The sequence below is a fragment of the Phyllostomus hastatus genome, unplaced genomic scaffold (assembly GCF_019186645.2).
Source record: "Phyllostomus hastatus isolate PE091 unplaced genomic scaffold, TTU_PhHast_1.1 phas_contig_495, whole genome shotgun sequence".
Classification (NCBI taxonomy): Eukaryota; Metazoa; Chordata; class Mammalia; order Chiroptera; family Phyllostomidae; genus Phyllostomus; species Phyllostomus hastatus.
The window spans coordinates 8,840,217-8,865,049 of NW_025333895.1; the positions used below are offsets into that span (position 1 = coordinate 8,840,217).

At 74.3% G+C, this 24,833-nt stretch overlaps 1 protein-coding gene across 4 annotated transcripts in view; it reads right to left on the minus strand.

The window, feature by feature from the left end:
- The window catches only part of RXRA (retinoid X receptor alpha), a 75,713-nt gene that overhangs the window by 17,329 nt on the left and 33,551 nt on the right, over nt 1-24,833 (minus strand). For 2 of the 4 annotated variants that reach the window (XM_045846104.1, XM_045846103.1), the window contains exon 2: nt 2,773-3,038. In XM_045846104.1, coding sequence (XP_045702060.1) covers nt 2,773-3,038 — 266 coding nt within the window. Of the gene's footprint in view, nt 1-2,772; nt 3,039-14,134; nt 14,154-24,673; nt 24,773-24,833 lie in introns of those variants that run through there. The other 2 variants (XM_045846101.1, XM_045846102.1) reach the window with 2 other exon arrangements.

The window sequence follows — 24,833 nt, forward strand, 5'->3', positions numbered from 1 at the left end:
CAGAACACGGGCGTTTCCCCTTCCTGCGGCTGCCCAAACCACGCCGGGCGGGACGGGGGCCACCTGTCCTGTCTCCCAGGCCCCCACGCGCAGGCCTGGGGGACTGACGCCTGCTCTAGGTAAACTGAGGCAGGGCTGAGGCGTGGGGGGAGGCTGACAGAGCGGCAGGCAGGTCAGCCACATGGGCCCCAAGGCCTCGCTGACTCCCAGGCCAGCACCGCGCTCCCAGCTGCCCGTGTGCCCTGTGGGCGACGAGGCCTGGGCCGCTCTGCCACAGTCCCCACGTGGCCACCAGGGCGAGGCCACACGGCCCAGCCGGCAACCCTCACCCACTCCTCAGCCGCTGACCCCCCGCCGGGTCCACAGCCCCCGGAGCAGAGCAGGGGCCGGCCTGCCCACCTGCGGGGATGCGGCCCCGCACCCCGTCTGCTGGGACACCCGGGGCACCTCCACCACGGGCTGGGAGACTCCGCGGTGCGGCCGGGGTGGGGGCCCGGCCCGTTTCCCCTTTCACATCCTGGGCATGGATTTCGGTTCCCGCCGGAGCCGGGGGCACTTACTGAAACCACCTCCCTCCTCGCCGGCGCCCCCACCCGGGTCCCCGGCCGTCTCTCCAGCCCTCTCCTCCACACCCACCACGCCCTTCCTTCCCCTTCCTTCCCGAGCACACGCACGGCAGGCCCCACCGCCAGCCCACGTGGGGGAGGCCCTCGCCCGCCCGTGGCCGACTGGACAGGGAGGCTCCAGGGCCCAGGAGCAGGCAGGCCCCGGGCTGCCGTGAGGCCCACTTGGCCACCTGGGGATGCCGAGTCAGAGGCCTCACGGCCACGGTGCCCGGAGCCAGGAGCAGGCGGGGCCGGCCACCCCGCTGGGCCTGGGCGGGCCCTGCCCCAGGGAGGCCCTGCTGGCTGGCACGTCTGGACACCGAGGCGCCCACGCAGGCCAGGTGCCGTGGGCGAGCTCCGCGGTGTGGCGCGGACACTCCCTGGGGGGCCCTGCAGGGGTGAAGCCCCCTGACCAAGGGAGGGGCGCGGGGCAGCCGCAGGGCCCAGGGCAGCGTCTGGCTGTGCCCGGGCCCCCACGCACCAACTGCCCCGCGAGGCAGGGTGCCGCAGGCTGGACGCGGGGGTGGGGGGCCCTCCTGGCCCGGTGCCCAGCGGAGCACCAGACCCCCCCGACGGCCGCAGAAGACAGAGCACCTCGCTGGCTCCAGCACCTCTGGCTTCAGGGCTGTGGCTTTTGGAGCCGGGGGTGGGGTGGGGTGCGGTGTGGGGTGCAGTGTCGGGGAGACACGCCCTCCTGGACCTCCTCCCACACCCCCACGAAGACGGGGAACCCCAGGTTTCCAAGACGGGCTGCGAAAGCCAGGAAGTCAAATCAGCTGGCAGGGAAGGCGCAAAGGGGGCAGGGGTGAGGCGGGGGGGCTGGGGACCAGGCCAGAGGGCAAAGGGCAAGCAGGAGCACAGGCTCAGACCCCGGCAGACCGAGTGGGGCCCCCCGAGGATGGACGGACGGACGGACGTATGGACCGGCGACTGAGCGGCAGCGAGCATCCAGGGCACAGCTATTACACCCCACCCCCTCCGGCCCAACCCCGCCCGGACCCCCGAGCCCACCTGAAGGGGCCCGGGCCCTCGGCTCGCGGGCGGCCCGCTCTCGGCCCACACCAGTGTGTGCCGGGGCCCCCGGACGGGCACAGGGAGCGGCGGAGAGCGCGGCCCAGCCTGAGTGTCCCCCACCCAGCGCCGCCCCCGCCCCTGCCCTGCCCCTGGCCCTAGGTGACCTAACGGTGCCGGGACACTGGGCGCCCAGGGTCCGAGAGCATCCCTGCCACCCCCGGGCGGGCACCCTAGGGCCCAGCCCCCCCACCCCACAGCCCCACTGCAGCCTCCGCTCCAGCCGCCCACTGCGGGCGGCCACCTGCAGCCAGCAGGAAGCTCCCGGGGCTCGGAGAGCCGGCCGATGCCCACCTCCGCCCGGGCTCCCGGTCTTCGTCTGCCCTTTCGCTGCGAGCACCGAGCAGCCAGCGAGAGGGGGTGGGGCGGCCACACTAAAAATAGCCCGGCCGGGCCCAGGAGGGCGGCCGGGCCTCCCTCGTGCCAGCACCTCGGGCCCGCTGCCCACCGCTGCGAGGCCGTGGGACCAGGGAGGGGGGGCCTGGGGGCCTGCACCGGTGCCCGAGCCCTCGGCACCCCTCCGCCAGGGGCAGGGGCCACCCTGGAAGGGCCGGTGAGCTTCTGCACCCCAGCCCACAGGGGCCCCGCAGACGGGCGGTGGGCCGGCTCCATACCCCACCGGTGCCCCGGCCCTCCTGGGTCGAGGGGGCCGCTGCCCTGGAGGGGGCGGGGGTCCACAGGGGGCACAGCCGGCACCGCTGCGCAGGGGAGCCGCACTCTGCACCCCCACCCCCCTCACCCCTGCAGGCCCCACGGGGGCGGGGCAATGCCACTCCACCAGGGACCCTCCTCCACCGCGGGCGGGCCTGACAGCTGAGCCGGGCCCGGGGCAGGGAGGGCAGCAAGGGCACCGCCTCTGTCAGGAAGGACAGCAGGACCCCTGGGAGGGCGTGCCCGCTGGGGAGCAGGCCGAGGTCCCCCGGCCGCCCGGCGCCCACCCAGCCGGACCCTGGCTCACACTCGGGCCGAGGCCGCCCGCCCCTCCGGGCTCTGCTTCCAGAGACCAGGGGCGGCCGTGACCGCCAGGGGTCCCCGTGGCGACGCAGACATCCTGCGGGTGACGCCCGGGCCGCGCCCCGCCCCCGCCCCCACTTACCTGGGGGCTGCCGGTGCCGAAGCCCAGGGCGGGCGTGGTGGGCACAGACAGGGAGTGGGGGCCCATGGGCGGGCTGATGACGGAGAAGGGTGGGCCCATGCCGTTGATGGGGGAGCTCAGGGTGCTGATGGGCGAGTGCAGCTGCCCCGGGGAGCCGAGCGAGGAACCGATGCCGGGCCCCAGGGAGGGGTGCAGCGAGGGGGCGGCCATGGACCCGCGCCCCGTCGGGGGGCTGAGGGACGAGGAGTTCACCTGGGTGGAGAAGTCTGCAAGACAAGAACGCACAGCGGGGCGGTCAGGGACCCGCACCAGGGGTGGGCGGCTGCGCCCCGTGCCCCCCCACCCCGCGCCAGAGACCTCAGGAGGCCACAGAGCGGGGCGCACCGGCCCCGGGCAAGGCTCCAGGCGCCCCGTCTCGGGGGCTCCCGAGACACAGACAGCCCGGCGGCCCGGAGCGCCGGCCCCTCTGCCCGCAGACTCGGGGGCTCCAAGCGAAGGAGCGGGGGCTGTAGACAGGGGCGGGCCGGCGGCGTCAGGGCACCACCCAGTCCCCGTTCGGGCGCAGACACGGGGACTCGGGGGAGAGGTGGGGGGACGGCCGCCGCCGCAGTTCACGGCAGGGGGACCGAGGACCTGTGTTCTCTCTCGCACCTGCCCTGGCTGGGGGGGGCAGCCAGCACTGGGGGTGGGGGCTAGGGGCTGGGGGGGGCACGCCCTCTCCCAGGGCTGTGGCCTTAACCATCAGGCCTCGCTGTTTGGGCCTGCGGACCCCTGGACCCTCTGAGACTCCCGGGCCCACGAGGGGCGCCTGCAGCCAGGGGCGGGGAGCTTCCGGGTGGGCTGCGTGGAGGGGCCCGCCCAGCTGTGCGCCAGCCCCGGGTCGGGTCGGGCAGGGCAGCCCGCGGAGGCTGTGGGGAGGGGCTGGGCCCTCCCTCCCCCCTGCCCCCTCTCCCCCCCTCCCCCACCCCAGCCTTTCATCTCAGGAATGTCAAAGCCCCCACAAGCCAGCCGGCGGCTGTTACACTCCCCCCCCACCCCCACCCTGAGGGCTCAGCGGGCAGAGCACCCCCAGCCAGTGAACCAGCAGTCTGTGGGCCCGCGCAGGCCACCGTGCAGGAGCCTGGGGTGGGGGGGCTCTGGACCAGCACGTCCTCCACGGGCCTCAGCCTTCCCGCCCACGAAGGGTCTCCCGGGCCCCTCAACCTGGCCCGCGCCTGCTTCTGAGGAGTCTAGTGCGGCCCCCACCCACAACCCCCCCGCGTCGGGGCACACACACCCTGGCTGCCGCTCCCCTCACGGCCACGCAGCCGGCGGCCCTGGGAAGACGCTGACGGGACCCCCCAAACCTCAGCGGGCAGGGGGGCGGAACCCCAGGCCCGGCGCAGGAAGGGCGCCCCGCGGGCCTCGTCCCCACGCCATCCCATGGGCACCGGGCACCTGTGCACGCGGAGGCTCCGGAGACGCACGCCGTCCCCTTCCAGTCCCCACTCCCGACCCTCGGGCCGGCCTCCAGCCGAAGCCCGAGCGAGCTCTCCTCCAGGGCCCCCTGACGCGTGCACGGAGCCGCGGGGCACCCTCTCGGCGGGGCGCCCCCCACCCCGGGAACACAAGGGGCTCTGCTGCCCCAGCCGCAACCCCCCCCCCCCAGCAGCATCCACCAGAGTCCACCCTGCAGCCCCCTGGAGCGCCACCTTCAGGCCAGGGCTGGGGCCCGCCTGACGCGGTGCCCCCCCCCCCCCGCCCGACCCACCAGCAAATGGGCCTCATCCGACCCGCCCGACACCCTCGCCATCCGAGGAACTGAGTGTAAACCGAGTCGCTGACCGGGGGAAGCGAAGCCGAAGGCACTCCGGAGCCAGGCACCGGCGGCCCTCTCCGGCAAAGACCCGCAGCAGTGTGGGACAGCCCTGTCGATCACCGGACGCCCCGGGCGGGCAGGAACAAGTGTGGACAGGCAGGGAAACCGAGGCACCGGGAAGGCTCACGCCTGGAAATCTGCGGCTGCCCCCCCAGGTCGGGCAACTGCCGCCGTGTCCCGGGCCCAAGCCGGACACCTGGAGCGCCCACCTCACCCGGCCTGCCCCTGCCCGAGTGTCCGCTTCCTGCCTGCACGGGCGGGCAGGCCCACTCTGCAGACGCAGGCCGGGCTGGCCGGGCTGGCCCTCCCCTCCCACCCCCACGGGCCCCAGAAGCACCCTGCACGTGTCCAGGGGCAAGACAGAGGGAGACGAGCTGGGCTTTGCTGCCCCCGCTCTGCAGACATCCCCAGAGCCCAAGCTGAGGGAGCAGAGGCAGCTGCTGGGGTTTCTGGGAAGAGGCTGGACCTGGCAGAGGGACAGTGTCCCCGGCCCAGGGGCGTGTCTGTCCAGAGACCTGAGGGCTGGACTGCCCCCGCCTGTCCCTGCCTGCCTCCTTCCCAGCCTGCGGGACCGCGATGGCCAAGAGGGAGACGTCGGGCCTGGGCTCTCGCGGCCTCCCCAGCTCTCTGCACTCTCTGCGGGGGGTGGAGAGGGGGTGACCCGGGGTGGGGGTCTGCACTAGAGCGGAGGGCCGCGGCACTGCTGGGACGGCCCCGGCCAGGCAGACACACCTGACGCGCGGTGGCCGCCGGGGAAGGGCCGTCCAGACACAGCGCGGGGGCTACGGGTCCCGCCGGGTGGGCAGGGCCTGGGCTGCCCGGGTGCTCTTTGCTGCTCCAGGGCAGGAAGGGGAGGGGGAGCGGGAGAAAGCCTGGCCGGAAGGAAGGAGGGAGGGAGGCAGGGAGGAAGGTGACCATCAGCAGCCAGGCTGCACCCCAAAACTCCCCCAGCAGTCCCCGAGGCACCGTCCACACCCAGCCCGAGGCTCGGCCACGGGGGGAGACCCCGTGAGCCCGAGGGGCAGCTGGGCTGGACAGCAGAGCCGGCTCAGGGAGGGGCTCCGGGAGAAGGAGGGGGCTCTGGGGGCGGCCCACCTAACCACGGGGGCCAGCTCCTCAGGGGCACCCCATCCTTTGCGTCCCGGGGTCAAGGGTGCAGAAATGGCTCCAGACAGGCTGCCCGGGGGCCCCTGGGGCCCCGAGTCAGGACCGGACGGCCAACCGCCCCCCAGGGCCTGCTCTGCAGGACCCCCGCTGCCCCCGGGTCCCGCCCGGGGCCTTCCTGTTTATACAGACCGGCCCCACGCGGACACTCTCCCCAGCCTGGGGGACCAGGGGCAGGGCGAGCTTTCTGCAGCCTCCTGGAGGGAGACTCCCGCGCTCAGGAGGGACTGCTGCAAGACGCGCCGGAACTGCCCCGTCCACTGGCCACGCAGCTCAGACCCCGGCCCAGCCCTCACCCGGCCCCGCCCACGGACGGGCAGGCCTGGGCCAGGGGGTGTCCTTCTGCCACAGTCCCTCGGGGCCTCGCCTGGGGCTCAGGGCCACACGCTCGTCTGCCCCTCGGCTCGGTGAGGCTGCAGCGCCCCAGACCCAGTGCCCGGGCCCGCTGACACCCAGCCCTCCCCACCCAAGAGGGGCAGAGGGACCTCTGAGGGGGTGCCACACCCAACTGCTGGATCCGGGCCCTGCAGAGCCTGGGCCTCACTGGGCCCCGAGCCCCCGCACCTCTGGCCCTGTGCACCCGCCACACCCCCTGAGACTGGGGGTGCCGTCCGTGGGACTGGCGGCCGGGAGGCCAGAGACGGGCCCCGTCCAGGCAGACGGGGTGCCCCGGCCACCCCAACACGGCGCAAGGACCTCCCCGAGCTGCTAGATTCAGCCCAAGAAGGCAGCATGGAAGAGGTGGCAGGCGGGTCTTCCTTGGCACTGGAAGTGTATCTCGGGCCACAGAACTGCCTCTGAGACGCAGAATACCTGGAGGCCGGAAACGGAAGCCACAGGGCAGAGACAGGAGGGCCTGGCACGGTCGGCGCCCCGAGCAGGCGCGGGGGCGCCCCCAGGCTGGAGGGCCAGCGCCACCCGCAGTGGCGTGAAAGCACAGAAAGCTCCCGGTCACTGAGCGTGGCATGGCCGTCGGCTCGGGGGTGAGTTCCCCGTGGCCGGGGCATGCACATGGCAACGACAGCCACCCCTCGGGACCGGCGGAGCAGGTGGCCCCCGAGGTCCCCTTGAAAGGGAAGGGACCCGCACACTGACCGAAAAGCCTGAGCTGTGTGGCTCCCTCCAGGATGCACCCCCCCGCCCACCCCCGGACCCTCCCAGAGCCCCCTCCAGGAAGCGGGGGAACCCCCACCCGCGCCCTTCCGGCCTCTGCCTGGCAAGCGGGGGAGGGGTGGTGGCAGGAAATGCCAGCCTCAAGCAGCCCAAGGGGGTGGGGGGGCCCCCAGGCTCGGCCCCTCCCAGGCAGGCAGGGAACCCCCGGTTCTTGGAAAGGGGATCTCAGCGCCCCCCCCCAGGCCCCTCTCATTGTGCAGGAGCGGGAGGGCAGCAGGGTCGGAGCAGACCACGGGGGGCGGGGGCAGAAGAGGGCACCACTCCTCTGGTGCAGGGGCGGGACGGGGGTCCACACAGAGGAACAGGGCAGGGCCCCGTGAGCCTTCCAGGAGGGCATGAGGGGGGCACTGAGGTGGAAAGGGGTGCCCGGGGGGGTGGGCACACAGGGGTGAGGAGAGCCCCCTCAGGGAGCCCGCACCCGAGAGACAAGAGCAGACCCCGAACACAAGGCCCACCCCCACGCCCCCCTGGTGTCGCCGCCCCCGTCACGGAAACCCTGCCGCGAGCCGCTTCCCGGGACGCCCACCGCCGGCCCCCGCCTTCCGGAAGGCCTGCTTCCCCTGCCGCCCCGAGGAGGGAGAAGTGGCAGCCGGCGGGGACTGCGGCGGGACCGCGGCGCGTCGGGGTTTGGGGGAAGCTGAGGGCGGTTGGAGCAGAGGGGGGCCCGTGGCCCCAGGCGCCCCCACCCCGGCACGTGGACTTCCGCCTGTGCCGCCCACCTGCTCCGGCCACCCCCCAGGAAGGGAGGCCAGCCCGGGGGCCTGTCCTCTCCAGCCTGGTGTCGGGCTGCGGCTCAGGTGGCCAGGCTGAAATTTCAGCTCCCCTGGGGTCACCCTGCCCTCTGCCCTGTTGATGGACCTGGCCTGCCCCCGCCAGGGCCCGGGGCCCTCGAGCAGGGTCAGCTGGGAGCAGCCGGCAGCCCGCAGGGCCGGGGCCCCACAGGAGTCCAGGGCGGCCCAGACCCACTCTGGTCCCAGAGGAGAGAGTTGTGGGGGTTCAGTGAACCAAGACCCACCTCTCCTCCCTCCCTGCCTGCCCCCACGTGCCCACAGGAAGCGGCTCTAAGGAATTCCAGCCCCTGGACACCCCACAGGGGCTCCCCTGCCGCCTGCCCCCCGGAGACCACCGCTGGCCTCCCCAAGTGCTGCTCTCTGGCCCCGCCCACCCGGGCCCTGGGCCGCGGACAGGGACGGCCAGGGGCCCAGATGCCTGAGGCCAGAGGACACGCAGGGTGCTCCGCTGAGCGAGGCACAGAGGCCACTCCGGGCCAGCTCCGAGGTCACACGGGGGCCTGGAGCCACCGGGGGCCGCAGACCCAGGCCGACTGAGGCTCTGCCCAGGGCTTGAGAGAAGGGTCAGGTGCCCCCCGGAGAGGCCCTGCTGTCCAGACTCCTGAGGGACCCCGGGTCAGCTCAGGGCCCTGGGTCCTCCTGGGCACAAGGCCTCAGGGAACGCCAGCCCCCGGCCCAGCGGGGGGAGGCCGGCGCCAGGAGCACTTTCCCCGCCCGGAACTCGCCCTGCGGCCCGGCCCCACCAAACCGGGAGGACTCAGCCCCCCGCTGGAAACCATCCCCCACAGCCCCCAGTGCGGGAGCAGGGGCAGCTCAGAGCAGGGGCCTGGGAGACACGGGGACATGAGGGTGTGAAGGGACGGCGAGGGGGCGGTCCGCAGCAGCGGGCGGCAGCGGCAGAGAGGATGGTCAGGAGCTGGCCCGCCCCCCGCCCACAGGGAAAACCGACGGGGAAGGCGGAGAAGGAACGTGGTGGTCTCCAACCCACATCTGCGGGGCTCCTGTCCGAGGACCCCCGTGACCTGAGGGGCACGGGGACGAGGCACTGGGACTCGCACGGCCGGACCCCCTGGTGCCAGCCAGGAAGACCCCAGCCCGAAGGCCTTCGGCCCCGACCCGCCTCAAACTCTCCGGGGCAGAGGGCGCGCCCCTCACCGATGCCCCTCGCGGGGACCGGCCCCGGCAGCCCCGAGGGTCCAACCAGGGAAATGGCTCTCCGTACAAGTCAGGGTAGGCAGGTGCCTGGGCCGGCACCCGTGAGCCCTCGGTGACAAAGACACCTGTGCAATGGCCATCGCCATCATCGCCATCACCACCATCACCATCCTCACCATCCTCACCATCCTCACTATCACCATCACCATCATCACGGATCATCACCATCCTCACCACCTGGCAACCCTTGCTGCCCCCCGCACCCCCTGCACGGACCAAACACCAAAGGCCGGGGGGACCGACGGGCCACACGGCACGGGTCCCGGCCGCAGTGGCACAGGAGCGGCTCTGGGACCTGCCGGCCCAGCCGCGCAGGCCAGGGCCGTGAGGTGCCAGGGGAGGAAGAGGAAGTGTCATCTGGGGCGACGGCCACCCTCGCCCAGCCCACTCACACGAGCCAGGGGCGCCGTGGGGGGGCCCGGCGGTGGCGGCAGGTGCGGCTGGAGCCCGGCCGTGGCGGGCGAAGTAGGGGCGCAGCCAGGAGGAAGGGGGGGCCGGCAGCAGCTCCCCGTGACCAGCCTGGCGCGGACTCACAGAGGGTGGGGCCAGGGCCTCTGCAGGGGGCACCCCAGCCCAGGCCCACCCTCCCCACAAGCCTCCAGGCGGAGACACCACAGGCGGCCAAGTGCAGCTGCACCGCCTTCCCCTCCACGGCCTGCAGTGGGCGCTGCCAGGACCCACCCAGCTGCCGGCACTACCCGGGGGGCACCCAGGGGGCACCTGGGGGCTGGGCAGCACACTTAACCTGGGGGCATGCTCGAGCCCCCCAGGGCCAGACGTGGGGCGGGTCCTGAAGCTCTTCGCAGCTGGGAGAGCCATGCTGGGGGACAGAGGCGCACTCGGGACAAGGACGCCAGCCGACCAGCCACCGGAGCCCTGCCCCCCCGGGCCCAGCCTCCCAGCCCTGTCACAGCCCTTCGCCAGGCCGCCCCATGCGCCCGGTGCCGCCGGGGTAGCAGGCACGGCGCTCCCAGTGCAGGACCACGGCCGCCGCAGCCCGCCGCAGGGGCCGCCTCCAGCTCCCTCCGGCGCACCGGCCCCTCCTTCGCCGCCCCATCCCCCGTGACTCCAGGGATTCCCGGACCTCAGGGCAGAGTCCCGGACGAGGACCAGCAGGCCGGCCTGTCCCGGGAGGCCTTGGCAGGGGGAGGGGGGCGGGCGGAACCGGCAGTGGCTGGACTGGGGCCCCGGGACGGGGGCGCATCTGCAGAGCCTGGCCCGAGACCCGGCCCCCACTCTGCACGCGGTTCCTCCGTCCGCCCGGTGGGCAGGCGCCTCCTGGGACACCTGTCCTGGGGCACAGGCAGGGGTCCAGGCCCTCTCCTGGGGCCCCCAAACCTGAGGCCAGACCTTCCAGGACCGCGCCACGGCAGCCCCCTACCCCAGAGACAGCTGGGGGGTAACGAGGACTCACGTGGCCGCCCGCCCGTCCCAGGGACCTGCAGGTGACGATGACCCGCACAGCCAGCACCAGGGGGCGTGTCAGGAGAGCGCAGTGGCCGGCAGTGCCCAGCTCAAGCCCCACCCAGCAACGCCCCCACGTAGCTGGCTTCCAGAAAAGAGCCCCCAACGGGGGTGCTGCCGGGGGGAGGCGGGTGGAGGGACACCCACCCAGAAAGATGCCGAGGGGCCCGGGACAGGCCCCGCCCCCTGCTCAGTGGCCTCACAGGTGCTGCCATGGGCAGGGGACCACGGCCCACCCACCCGGGCTTGCACGGGTCCCTGGGCGGAGGCACAAGTGCCGGAAGGGGGCGACGAAGGGGACGGGCCAGAGTGCGGCCCCCACTCTGCCCCACAGAGTGGGTCCCCGTGGGCGGGACCTGCCCCGCACGGCGGGCAGCTGCGGCGGGTGGGAGGGCTCCCCGGGGACAGAGGCCCCGCGCAGGAAGGCGTGGCGGCGGCGGGGACGCGTCCGCACCGTCCACACCGTGCCGGCGTGTGTCCCGGGAGCCCTGCCCCACCGTCCCCGTAGGTAGGGCCCACGAGAGAAGACAAGGGTTCAGGGAGGGAGGACGACTCCCCAGCCAGCTGGGGGCCACCCGGCGCGGCTCTCTGCCCCTTCTCCACCCCACCTCCACCCTGACAGAGAACCCCGCCCCCATGGCCAGCCGGAGTGACCAGACATGGACACCCAGGGCCCAGCAGCAGCGGCCACCTCGGGGGCGACGGGGGTGCAGGGGAGCAAGAGCACGCTCACCTCTCCGAGGCCAGGCCGGGGCTCCCGGGCACGGCAGCCTCCCCTCCGGGCGGGCCCCCCAAAGGGCCCCCAGCGCCTCCCGGGTGCCCGCCCACACGGCGCGGGAGGGTGGGCGGGGCAGGGGGAATTCCTGGTGAAACCCCGAGCCGTCCGCAGACGCCGCGGGGCCGGGAGGCCCGGAGGCTGCAGGCCGCTGAGGCGGCTTCTCTTGAACAGGAAAAGCAACGATCCTCGTTTCGTTCTGAGCTGTGTGGCTCTCGCCGGCGGGGAGGCGCCGCCACCCGCCGCTCTGTCGCGGAACGCCCGTGCCTTCCGCCCCTCCAGCTGTTTCTCCGGCTGTCAGCGCGGCCTCCGCGGGAGACCTTGCAGGCTGGGGGCCGAGGTCCCGCAGCGCCCCGGCCCGCTGCGGTGGGGCGGGGGGCCCCGTGCCAGGGGGCCGGCCAGCCGGAGCCCTCCAGACAGACTGGGGAGAGGGGCCCCCACGGGCGGCCTCCTCCTGGAGGGGTCCCCGAGGCCCCCCACTGCCCGCTGCGCACGGCCATCCCGAGGACAACCATGGGGGCCCAGGGCCCCGCAGGGGGTGGGACAGAGACCCTGCCGGGCTCCCAAGGGTGCACGAAGCCCTGGACCGCCCCTCGGCGGAGACTGGCTCGCCCACGCGCACTGACTCAGCCGCGGCACCAGCCTGGTGCCCGCCGTGTGTGTGGGGGCCGGGCTGGCAGGGCCCCCGCAGACCGGAGACGGGGCCTCGCCCGTGACACAGACCGAGAACGGGGCATCCGCCCGCCCGGACGGGGCTTCCCCGCCACCAGCCGGCGTGGGCACCGCCCCTCACGGGGGCCTGGGGCTGGGTGGTGCGCGCCCAGACCAGACCGGCCCACGGCCAGCGCCCTCCCGAGCCAGCCCGCCAGCCCCACTGCACCCAGACCCGCCTCCAACCCCACACACGGCCCACCCTGCTGAGGGCCCTGCCGGCTGCTCTGGGCGCTCTGGGGAGACCCACCCCCGCAGGGCGGCCTCCGAGCCCTCGCTGCCGAGTCCCCACTGGGCCAGCGCAGTCTGTGCCCCCCACATTGACCGGGGCGATCCCCGAGCTCCCACCCAGCCACCCCTGGGGGCCCGGGATGGGCCAGGCTCTGCCCTCACCCTCCCCCTCCCCCTCCCCCTCCGGGTGGCCAGCGAGGGCAGGGACCGGCGGAGGGAGGCCCCGAGTCCAGGGTGCACGTGCAGACCCAGAGCTCCGCCCCCGCCTCACGCGGCATCGAGCCGTGTCCCCAAGTCCCCAGGCCGCAGGCCGCAGTCCTGACACCCCCGGGGTGGCGGCCAAGCTGCCGGAGGAGACCCTGGGACAGCCACGCAGCACCGCCGCCCGGAACGCCCACGGTCCCCTTTGTGCCGCCCACCAGCCTCGAGGGGCCACGGCCAGCCCGGCACGCCCTCCCCATGGCCACCCCCCCGCTGGTCACTAGGCAGGATGGCCACTGCCCACTGCCCACTGCCAGCACCTCCACGGCCCCTCCTGCAGCACCAGCTCCACGGCCTCGGCCCCGCTCCCAGCACACCCGGCCCGTCGCCGGCCGCCGGGGCCTCTGCCCTTGCAGACCCTGCCGCAGCGCCCCTTCCTGGCCCTCTCGGCCCTGCCCCTGTGCACGTCTCTGGGTCCCACGAGCACCCCCGGGGTGGCCAAGGCCAGGGTCAGCGTGGGGGAGGGGTGCGGGAAAGGCACGGTCCCACCACTGGCCTCGGGGTCGGGTGCAGACCGCTCCCAGAAGGGTGTACAGTGGGGCTACTTCAACGCCCAGGGCACGGGGGCGGCGACCACCACAGGGCAGTCAAGTGACCCATGTCCGCCCCTGCCCGGTGGCCAGGCCGCCTCCCAGGCGACCGTACCCCTGCCCCGGGGAGGGGGCGGCACAGGGGCCCGGGGAACCAGCCAGGCAGGCCGCAGCCTCCGGCTCTCCCGCTCTCTGGGCAGAGCGGAGGGGGGACCCCGAAACCTGCCTCCACGGGGTCAAACCCACCCAGTCCCAGCACCCGCACCGTCCGAGGAGCGGCAGCCCCCCGAGCGGGGAGACACGGTCCCGCTGGACGCCCCACGGGCACTCGGCCGTCACCTGACGGTCACAGAAGGGGCGGCCACGGACCGACAGCCTCACTCCACCGAGCCCAACGCCCTCGCCGCCCGGGACCCGGGACAGCGGCGGGCCCGGCCGCGGGCAGACCCCGCAAGTTCGGGAGCACGGCCGGCGTGCGGCCTCACACGCGGGGACCCTCGGGGACGTCCCCGCTCCCGGCCGGCGACGGGGGCTCACACGCAGGGCCCACGTGCTGCCCCGGGCGACCCCCGAGAACACGCCCGCGTCGCACACCCAGCAGCCACGCGCACACGCCAGGCGGAGGGACCGAAGGCCTGACTGCCCACGACGACCCCGACGGGCACACACACGCCCGGACACACCCACGCACACGAGGACACGGACACGGACACGCAGCCCAGGACGCGATCGGCAGAGGAGGAGTCCCACGGGACCGCGACCCTCGGTCACGCCGAGAGCCTGGTCCGGAAGCTTCCCTCTGCACACCCCGCTTCACGGGAGGAGAAATCCCAGCTGGGAGCTGACGAGGCCCGTCAGGGTCACGCCGCGGGGAGGCGGGGGACAGGGACGCCCTCAGGGACCCAGCCCCCCACCTGACCCTGGCCCGGCGGAGCCCGGCCGAGAAGCCCAGCACGGACCCCCCCGTCACCGCCCCCCAGTCCGGGCCTCGGGCCTCCGGCAGCAGCACCCACGGGAGACGCACAGCCGGGCGCCCGGCGCGCTCCGCGGTGGTGACGGGGGTCAGGAGGGCGCGCTCCCGGAGACGTCCGGCGCCCGGCACGCGCCGTGAGCTGCACACCCCGCGGGCAGGTCGCGGGCCCCCTCCCAGGCCACGCTGCCCCCGGTGCCCAGCACACCTGGCCCTCACCTGCCAGCCACCTACGGTCTCCCGCCCGCCAGCCCAGGCCACCTCCCGAGAGAGAGGCCAGGAGGTGCAGCCTCATGGCCAGGGCGGGCGAGAGGTCCCACCACGGCGACCGCGCCATCAGTCCCCGGCCCCCGGGCTGGGGGTCCCGCAGCCTCCGGCGATGCAGCGTGGCGGCCCGGCGGGCGGCAGGAGCCGCGGGGAGGGAGGCCCGGGAGGGCGGGTGTCTCTGCGAGGCGGCCGGGAGCTCGCTGGGCACAAGTGGCGCTCAGGCTGGCCCGGGTGGCTGAGTTCCCCTTTCCCAGGGCCCGCCCGGCCCGCCACCCGCACCCAGACACCTGTGACCACGGGCGGCTCCCATTGGCCGCAGCCAGGAGCTTCTTGGAAGAGGACAGGGACCCCGGCTCGTTTCCTCAATCTACGCACGACAGCCCCGGCCTGCAGAGGGCGCTGCCACAGCAGCAGGGCCGCCCGCCCACGGGGGCCTGGGGCAGGTGGAAAGGGCAAGGCCAGGACAGCCGCCAGACCTGCGTCCAAACCTTCTCCACAGCCAGACAGCCGCCTGGCTGGGCCCACGGCCCCTCTGCGCACTGGTGTGCAGGTGGAGCGGCGGGGCTCCCCCACAGCCCCCCACAGTGCCTGCTGGCGCCCCAGGACCACTCGCTCACAGACACACTGTGCTGGCTCAGCCCGGCCCGGGGCCGGGGGGCAGCCCCGGGAGAAGCCCCAGTGGCACCCGTGGGGGCTCAGGCTCCCTCTGCGCACGGGGCCCCAGGCCACCAGCGAGCACCCTGTAGGGGAGACTGCCCAGGCGCAGGCCGGGAGGCCAGGGGCCCGGGACGGGAGACGGGTTCCCAGGCCCGGCCGCACCTCAGACGGGCTCCGCAGGAAGCGCGGAGGGAAGGGGGCCGTGGTGGCTCCTGGCCGCCCTCCGGCCAACAACGGGGTCATTCTTCCGGGCCACAGGACGCCTTCTGTGGCCCGTCAGCCAACGGCTCGCCCCAGGGAGTGGGCCCCGGGGCGACCCCACACGCCCTTCAGCCCTGCCTGCCCCCGGCGGGCACGTGGGGGGTCCTCAGTGCCCACCCCCGGGCCGCCTGCCCGGGTCACGGGGGCTGAGGCCACACACACCCCCGGAAACCCCGCTGCCCACGGCAGCCCTGGCACCGGCCACGGGCACCGGCGAGGCTGGGCGGTGGGGGCTCGTGCTCCTACGGGACCCAGGAGGAGGGCCAGCGACCTCACGCCCAGGCTGACCACGCTGACCGCCCGGCGGCAGCCCTGCCTCGGCCTCTCCACCAGCGACCCTGGCCCCAGGCCACCCCGGGGGCAGCCCACAGCAGACCCCCCTCTGCTCACACGGACACCTGAAACCCCACGTCCGCAGGGGTCTCCCAGCCCACGGCGCCCCACTGCCATGTGACGGCCCACACTCTCCGGAGCCCACACCCCAGGGTGGGGCTCGGGGATGACTCAGAAAAGCTCCGGGTGACACCGAGCAGTCGAGAGACCGGGACCCCCCAGCCCTGGGGGAGGCGGCAGGTGGTAGGTCACGTCCTGAGTTACCTGCTGGGGTGTGTGCCCGGGGCAGCTACTGCTTCCAGGACGACGACACCTGTCCCCCCGGCCCCTGCAGTGGCCCGATGTTAGCTCGACTCCAGCCCCGCAGTCCCGGGGGCTACCACCGCCCCTCCTCTACCTCGGTGGGGATCCCCCACCCAGGCGTCCGCCCCGCCTGGCTCAGGGCCTGGACCTGACCTGGCGGAGCCCGAGGGGGGCGGGGGCGGGGCGCGGTCCTGCCTTTAGGGGAGCCCGGCCCGGCCCACTGCAACCTCACCTGGACCGAGACCTGGACCGAGTCCCGGCTTTGCCCCCAAGAGGCAGGCCGTGCCCACTCAGCTGTGGCCGGCGGTCAACGGGACCCGCAGGCCACCCTCGGCTGCCCCAGGGCCCGGCGAGCCCGGGGTGGGGAGCCTCCCGCGGGACCCTCTGGGCCCTCGCCCCCAGGATCAGGTCACCGGTGCCCGACAGGCCCTCTCGGGGAGGCCGACTCCTGGGGTCCGCGGCCACCCACGAGGAGGGGTGCGCCCCCTGAGCCACGCAGGGAGGCGGCCGGGTCCACAACTGCGGGGCCGCGACCCGCCAACACGGGGTTCGTCCCAACCGGCCGCCCGGCTCTCAGCTCGCAACACCCCGGGGCCCCCGACACCACCCCCACCCCGAAGGTCCCCCGTCCCGCTGTCCCGCCCCCCCACGGCTCGTCGCTGACGGGGAGACCCGCTCTCCCGGCCCGCTCGCCGCCCCCCACCTGCCTGCCCGGGACCGGGGGGCCGCGGGGCCGGTCTAGCAGACCAGACACACGGCTGTCCCGCCGCCTGGGGGGCGAAGCCTGGGCACCCGTCCCCGTCGCGGCCCGCCCGCCCGCCCGCCCGCTGACTCCCGGGGGCCACTCACAGGGCCCGGGGCTCAGACGGCCCACCCCCGCCGTGCCCACCTGTGCCCACTCCGACGCCACGCACACCCGTGTCGGCCACGCGGCCCAGAGTCCGGGCCGAGGGAGGCCGGGTGCCCCCCGACCCCCGAGGGGTGTCACTGGCCAGGCCCTGCCCTGGGCAGGTGCAGCCGAGGGGGCCCAAAAAGCCAGACAGCCAAGGCCGTGCCGGGAGCAGGACGCAGGCAGCCCGGGCTGCCTCCGGGGGAGCAAAAGAGGGGGGAGGTGGGGGGGGGCGCGGGCACCAGGGGGGGGGGCGGGACTGGCTCAGACCGGCCCCTGGTCCCGTCCCTTCCCGGCCAGCACCCGGGGGCAGGGGTGGCTGGGGGGCGGCCGTGGCCAGAGCTCTCGCCGTGGAAAACGGACAGCAGCGCAGACCAGAGCAGGGCCCTGCCTCCGCCGCTAGGACGGGGCTCTCCCAGACCGGGCCCCCCACCCCCGACACCCGCAGGGGCTGGTGGGACACCTGCAGGGCCTCACCCCTCCCCCACACACCCCTCCCTCCCACAGACCCGCTGCTCCTTCCCGTGCCGCCTGCCGCCGCCTGCCTCACCGGTCCAGCAGCATCAGGGGCACGGGCGGCCCTCGGGCCTCTCTCACACGCCGACCCACTGTGCCAGCCCCACCTGCCCCGGCACCCGGCGCCCGGACCCAGGAAGCCTCGGGCCCCGCCGAGACCCCCTCGCCTCCGCGGCCACACCCTCTGCATGAAGGCGCTACAGGCTGGCGCCCCGGCCCTGGCCGGCGCCCCTGGAGCCCAGTCAGAAACAAACACGCCCCCCCCTCAAAACCTCAGCTTCCTTCCTCCGCACACGGCCGGCCAGCAGCCAGAGAGCGAGCGATCGGGCGGCCTCGGGGGAAGAGAGGGTGGGCGGGAGGTGCAGGTCCCACGTGGGGGGGGAGGGGTGCGCTGGCCAGCTGCCCCTCCCCTCTGCCCCCAGCCTGGCGGAGACGAGGGACCAGCAGGCATGCCGCACGCGCCTGGCCTGGGGGCGGGGGCGAGGAGGTCCCCGACATCGACGCCTGGCAGTGGGCACTGGGGCCGTCTCGGGCCGCCTCAGCCGCTCCCACCGGGAGGGGCACTCGACGGCGCCCTAGGGGACAGGACGGGCCTCTTCGAGGGCACCTACTGTGCGCCGAGCCCCCGCTGCCCCCGCTTCTCGTGGCCGGACAGGCAGAGAGCCCAGGCGGGTCGGAGCTGACCCCAGGGGAGCCACCCGGCGAGGCCCCGAGGAGGAGGCAGGCATGGGTGGGCAGGGGCAGACGGCCTGCAGCCCCCAGACGACTGACCACGGCTTGGAAAGACCCAGAGGAGCCCGGGCGTCTCCTTCCATCACTGCCCGGGGCCAGCCCTGCCTCCCTCCCCCAGACGGGCCCCTGGGTGGCCGCGGGGTGCCCGGGGGGCACGCTGCCCCCGAGCAAGCCCCCGTGCCCCACCCGGCCCTGCCCCTGGCCTCCCAGCCCTCCTGGCCCCGGCCCCGGCCCCGGCCCTCACGGCAGGCACCGTCCTTCCCTCTGCGTCTTCCTGCAAGAGACACCTCCTCCAGGGAGCCCTCCCTGCCCCTGCCTGACTGAATAGAAGGATCCGGACCAGATACAGCCCCCGACACCCTCTCAGAGCACGCGGCCCCCACGCTGCAGGTGCTGGTGTCCGTCCGAGCCCACCAGCCCAGACCGCAGGCTCTGCGGGGAGGCGGGGTCGCCCCAGTCCCAGCCCCAACTGTCTTCAAAGCCCCTCCGCCCCCGACGGTCCCAGCGGCTCCCACCTCCTCCAGGACCTCCGGGACCCGCCCAGCCCACGTGTCCGGCCTTCCTCAGAGCAGTGTCCACACTGGCCGCAGGTCCGGCGCTGGCCCAGACACCCGGCTCCGGCTCTGCCCCGCATGGGCGGCACCGCCCCTCCCCCTCCCCTCGGCGGGGCAGCCAGGGCTCAGCTCTCTCGGCCGCGGAGTGGGCAGCGAGGTGCTGACCCTCAGCAGGGGGCAGGGCTGCTGTCCACCTCGGGACCCCCCAGCTCAGCCCCCCCCGACCCCAGGACTGGCGGCCCCATGGCCCTGCGGGGGTCCCCTGCCTGGCCTCCGAGTCAGGCCCAGGTGCGAGGGGTCGGCAGGAGGGGCTGGGGCACTCGGAGCCCAGACGGCCCCAGGAGGCCTGGGGACAGCAGGCCCCGGGGCAGCCGCACCGGGCCACCCCCTGCACGGCCACTTCTGGTCCCCGGACACCCCAGCGCGTCGGCCCTCGGAGCCTGGACTCTGACTCCAGGCGCCTGCCCACCTTCCCTCCCAGGGGCTGGCCTGGGCGGCTCCGGCTCCTCACGGCCGCCAGCCACCCCAACCCCCGCCCCCTGGCCTGGCCCCACGGCACAGCCGGGTGGGAGGTGGGCTCTCAGAGGGCCGGCCCCGCCCCAACTTCCCTGGGAGGCTCACACGTGCCCCCCAGCCCACTCTCCCTCGCCACGGCGGGCTCCCGCGCCAGGCCAGCCGCACGCCCCGGCACGCCGGCCGCAGCCAGGCCCTGCCACCCCCGCTGCCAGGATCGGGGTGACTCACGGGGCCGGCACGCCGCCCCTGGCCCCGCCGCGGGCGGCCCCCGCCCTGAGCACGAGCACCTGTCCGGACTTGACGCCAGCGGACGGCTGGGCCGGCCTGGGAACCGCGTGTCCCCGGCCCCGCGGGGCCCCGTGGCGCTGGCCGAGCAGAGCGGCTCCCAGGAGCGGCCCGGGAAGGTGGTGCCTGGCAGGCGGCCAAGGACATGTGGCCCCTGCAGGGCTGGGCCCAGAGGGACGCCCCGGGGATGGGCCCAGGAGCCCAGAACCCCACCCCTCCTGGAGCTGCCCCACCCAGGGGCCGGACCCCGGCGGACCAGGGAGGCTGCTGGACCCCCGAACCCACGCCGGGCTGCTGCCGGTCCCCAGGGGAGGCTGTGCTTCACCCCAGGGCGTGCCGCAGAGGCCCACGGGCCCTGGTCCCCTACAGGCCGCAAGCACCTGGGTCCCAGGCTCCCGCCAGGGCCACCCACAGACGCCCACCCCAAGGAGGGGCCGGCCCAGGTCCCAGCTGTCGGTCAGGCCGGTCTGTCTCCTCTGAGGATCGAGGCGGCGGCCCGGAAGGCATGGACAGGAGGGAGGGGCCCCACCAGGGGTCATAAGAGCGTGGCAGACACCTCCAAGGGGCAGCCCCACCTCAGCTCCAAGGTGCCAGAGCAGGTTTGGGACACAGGAGGGCCACCCAGCCACTGGGCAGCCACTCCCCAGCTCACCACCCTGGGGGCAGGGGCCCAGGCGTGGCCCCCTCGGATGTCCAGGGAGCGGGGAGGGCCTGGAAGGCAGGGTCCCCCCCCAGGGCCAGGGGCGGGGCCGGGAGGCCCACTGCAAGGACAAGCAAGCAGGACAGGGAACAGCAGTGACTGACTCGGGGAGGGGAGCCGCCCGGAGCCCGGCCCCACCCCAGGAGCTGCGTCAGCAGGAGAGGGACCCGCAGGGCCGGCATCTGCTCACCCGCGGAGACTCGGCACGGCCCCCCGGCCCCGCCCCCTCCAGCAGGAAGCTGAGGGGCGCAGGCCCCTCCGGAGGGCAGAGGCGGGGCCCCCCTTCCGGGCGCAAGATGGAGCAGGACAGTCTGGCCCGCGGAGACAGAGCAGAGTCACAGCCGAGGGCGGCCTGGCTCTCGCCCTGTGCTCAGCTTGGGGGACTCACGCAAGCAGCATGTGGCCGGGGCTGGGGGTACCCGCCGGCTGGACCCCCGCTGGACACCCGGAGGTGGGAGGACAGACACCCCCGGGACCCAGCACCCTCGGGGAACAGGGAACCAAACTCGCTCAGGAGCCGAGGGGCTGTGCAGGGCCAGCGGCGCCCACCCCGACCGTGACGGAGTGTGTGCCCTGCACGCCCCCCTCCCGTGAACCGCAGCCCTGAGCTGGCGGCCAGGGGGGCAGAGAGCCCCAACTGGCACCTGGCCGGCTTGCCCCGCCCCAGAGGACAGCTCCACAGGGACGGGGACCAGGGCCTGCTGCCCGGGCACCCTGCAGCCCCTGTGAACCGGGGGAAGGAGCCGGTACTCTCCTTCCCCCAGGCCCCATCCCCCATGGGGGCGGCTGCCGTTCCTCTCCCGGGCTCAGGAGGCGAGCGTTGCAGCCGCCTGGGTGCAGCGCCCTGCGTCCAAGCACCACACGGCAACACCTGCACAGGGCCTGGCACCCAGGCCCCCCCCTCCGAGCTCTGGGCCCCCCCTCGCCTTGCCCAGAGGAGCGGCGGCTGCCAGCTCCCCACAGAGCACGCTCCTGACCCCCAGGGCAGCCGGGTCCACCCTGCAAACCACCCTCCGCACGGCCACCCCCCAGCTATCCCAGCAGGGTCACAGGACCCCCCAGCCCCACGCCGCCCGGCCACCCAGCGCCTGCTGGGCCCTCAGCGGTGACGGAGCCGGGCCTCACTCGACACCCAGTCACCCCCCAGACCCGAGGGCAGCAGGACCCCAGCCCGTGCGGCCAGCAGCAGCCTTGACCCCCGGAAACACACACACACAGAACCCCGAAGAGAAAAGAAACCAAACCCCGGAATAAAATCTCAAGTCCCCAGAGGAACAGGGTGCCCCGCGCTGCCCGGAAACCCCCCACACAAGGGAGACGGCTGGAGCAGACGACAGCCGAGACCCGGGCCGCCCACGGTCCCCGAGCCGCCGCTGACGCGGGGGGCCCGCCCCCCCCCACGTTTAACAAGCAGGTGAAACTCAGACACCCTGGGATGGCCATTGCGGCCCCACGCGTGTGCGCTAGAGCAGCCCTGGCCGCATCCGGCCACCGAGGCCAGCGACCCACAACGACAGGTTCACGGGGCTCGTTCAAGGTGACCTTGACAAGGCGCGGGGTCCTGCCTCCTTACGGGGCGGGACGGGACAACGAGACAGATGACCATGAGCATGGGCTGCCTGAGCCCCAGCCGCAGGGCGCCCCCCGCACAGCAGCTCTGAGCACGCCCCACGCTGGGCCTCAACCCCACAGCCCTGGAGTGAGGGGGTTCAGCTAGGGCTCCCCAGGCAGAGCCCCCGTCCCTCCTGCCCCTTGGTCAGGCGCCCGTGTGCACGAGCCATGACCCTCGTGCTGGGGGTCAGCCCAGGGCGGCGTGGGACGGCAGCCAGCTCAGCCCACCCGCGACCCGGGGCCGGCCAGTCTGGCTGAGGGTGGACGGCGGGCTCCTGTGGCCCCACAGCTCGGAAGCCCGGGGTTGGGGGCAGCCCCTCACTGGCCCCTCTCCCCGGCCAGGGCCCCAGGGCCCCCTGGAGGGACCGTCCCCTGCGCTGGGCCCTTAGGAACAGGCAGCTTGACCGGCTCTTCCGAAACCTCCACGAGCATCGCTGTCCCCCCCAGAGACAGGGCGGCGACACCCGGTCCAACCTGCCCGAGGCCACAGTGCAGGTCAGGGCCCGCCAGACCGTGGCCCACAGCTGCCCGGCACAGGGGCGGGGGCGAGGGCGGGGGGGTGGGGTGGGCAGTGCCATGCAGGGTGCTGGTGAAACCTCCGTCCCTTCGGGGAAGAGGACCGCTGAGGGCCGTGCAGACAGGTGGACATCAGCACACGCGCCGGCCCCGGGGGCCCGGGGGCCCCGAGAAGCCCCCAAGGCCGAAACACTCCCGGGGTGGCGGGCGCTGCTGGAGGGGCGAGCTGGGACGCACATGGGGCCTGCACCCTGGGGCCCAAGTCCCCTCCGCCGGCCAGACCCACCGAGAGGCCAACCTTGCCCTCCCTCAAGAGGCCGCGGTGGGGGGGGGGAGGCATCCATCCTACGGGAGACGCCAGCGCGACAGAAGGGGAAGTCCGCAGCCCGGGTTCGCAGCCCGGGTGCCGAGCGCCGAGCTACGGGAAGGGAAGGCCGGTGCTCACCGGGGCGGGGGGGGGGGCGGGAGGCAGGGCCGTGGGCCTGGGCTCTGGGAGCTGAGCTGCCTGCAGGGTGCAGGGCGACCCGTCCTCCGGTTTCCCCGCTGGGCGGGGTGTTTTCGGAACCTCGGCCCCGGGCACAGCCTCCCCCGCCGACCGCCCGCGCCAAGCCATACGCAGACTGGATTCTCTCTACGGCCCCACCTGCCCCGGAGCGGTTCCCGTCCTCCCCCAACGAGAGCTGGAAGGAGCCCCAGCCGGCGGGTGGGGGCGGAGTGGCAGGGGGGCAGCACAGCAGCCTGCGTCCTCAGCTGTAAGATGAGCCGGCTGACCCAGCAGCCGTCCACAGGGTCCCGGGCTGACCCCGCCGTGAACCGGGTCTCCTCCGGTCCGGGGCCTGCCTGCGGCCTCCACCGGCGCCCAGGGCCCGCTTCCCCCGGCGGCCCCGCCGGCAGCCCCCGGGAGGCCGAGACCCGGCGGGGACCCCTCCCGGACCCCGGCGGCGGCCGCCCGGTGCCCAGAAGCAGCTGCCGCTGTGGCTCTAGAGGCGGGAAGGTCTCCCGGGGTGGCCGGGCCGACCGTGGCCACAGCCACCGCCCACCCACCGCCGCGCCCGCCCTCCCACGATGCCCTCATTCGTCCCCGGCCGCCCGCGCTCCCACGCCGGCCCTGGGAACCGGGTCGCTTCCAGAAACACATGGGCTCCCACGCCTCGAGGCTCTGACAGGCTGTACTCTGGGCCAGAAATTCCTGGCTCCCTCGAAGCCAGTTTAAATAACACCTCCTCCTGGAAGCCCTCCGGACCCTCCAAGCCAGGACAGAGGCCTCCTCTGCCGCGCACCCTCCGAGAGCCCCCAGCCTCCCTGTGTGAGGCCGCCTCGGACGGAAGGCCCAGGGGGGGAGAGGCCGCACTGGGTCCTCAGCGTCCCCAGGGCCTGGTGCACCTCAGGGGCCACACCGAGGCTTATCAGATGGCCAGGTGGCGGGGCGGGGGCAGGAGAGCTGGGAACGGGCCCATACAGGTCGCAGGTTCGCCACGGTCCTTGGGAACCGGTCGAGCAAGCACCAGGTCCCAAAGAGACCCCACGGCACAGACAGGCTGTGCAACCCCGGCAGGTCGAACGACCTCTCTGAGCCGGCACTTCCTCTCCTGGAGGGCGTCACGTGCGAAGACAGTGGCTGGGAGGCAGTGGACAAGCAGCCACGAGGCCGGTCTCTCCCTCTCTGTCCCCACGGGGGAGGAGCACAGGTGGCAAAGGGCAGGTGGCCCTCGGCCAGCAGACCTGGGTGTGAGTCCCCGCTGCGTGACTCACGGCCGGGTGGGGCTGCGGGCACCTGACTCAGCCCCACTGGGCCCACGTCCTCGTCCCCAGGAAGGGGCACGGCCTCGGCTTTAGCTCCCCCCCCCCGCCGCACCCGCGTGTCACCGAGGGCTGGCTAGCAGGGCACCTGTGCCCCCAGTGCCCTCTGCACCAGGGACAGGCAGGTGCTCGAGGCCGGGCCCTGCCCAGGGACACCCGTCCAGAGGCAGACAGGCAGGGTGACAGCCAGCCTGCCCCGGGAACCCGACGGGCCCAGTCAGGGATGCCGCAAGAGAAAGCGGAGCAAGGGGCATTCTGTCCAGGTGCAGATATCAAGGAGGGCTTCCCGCAGGAGGCAGCACTCACCTCCCTCCAGCTATATAACACGGTAGGCTCCTGCATGCCCCCAAAGCGAACCCGGGGCTCTCAGGACACAGCTGGGGGACAGATGGGCCGCACCTACGTCCTCCACCGTGGAGACAGCCATCCCAGCCCCGGCCCCAGGGCGGGGGCGGCAGGCAGACACGGGCCCCTCCGGTGGCAGGAGGCGCTGGAGCCCAGGCCAGGAGCCACAGCCAACCACGTGGGCGGTCCGGGCTGCAGCGTTCTCACCTGGACAGCACGCCCGCCCACCCTGAGGACAGGGCGGACCGAGGACATCATGGCGCAGGCTGCACATGGCGCCTGGCACGCAGCCGCTGCAAAGGCTGGCCACGACCACGGCCGGCGCACGGAGGTGTGGGGGAACCGAGCACCACCTCCGGGGGTGGGGGGTCGCCGCTCCTCCCCCGATTGCCGCCCCCCCGCCCCGGGCAAGGCGCCAAGAGACTTCCCACCCGCCACGCCCCCGCCACCCAACCGCCAAACCCCCGCCTCACCAGAGCACGGTTCCAGATGCCCCTCGCCGCCGGCCCCCGGCACGGCCACCCCGCTGTGGCTGTGGCCCCGGCCCGGCCCCTCGCCCTGTCTGGGCTCCTGCTTCCTCATCCATCGCACGGGGCTGCAGGCCCCTCCCCTGCTGACGGGCGACAGGCGGGC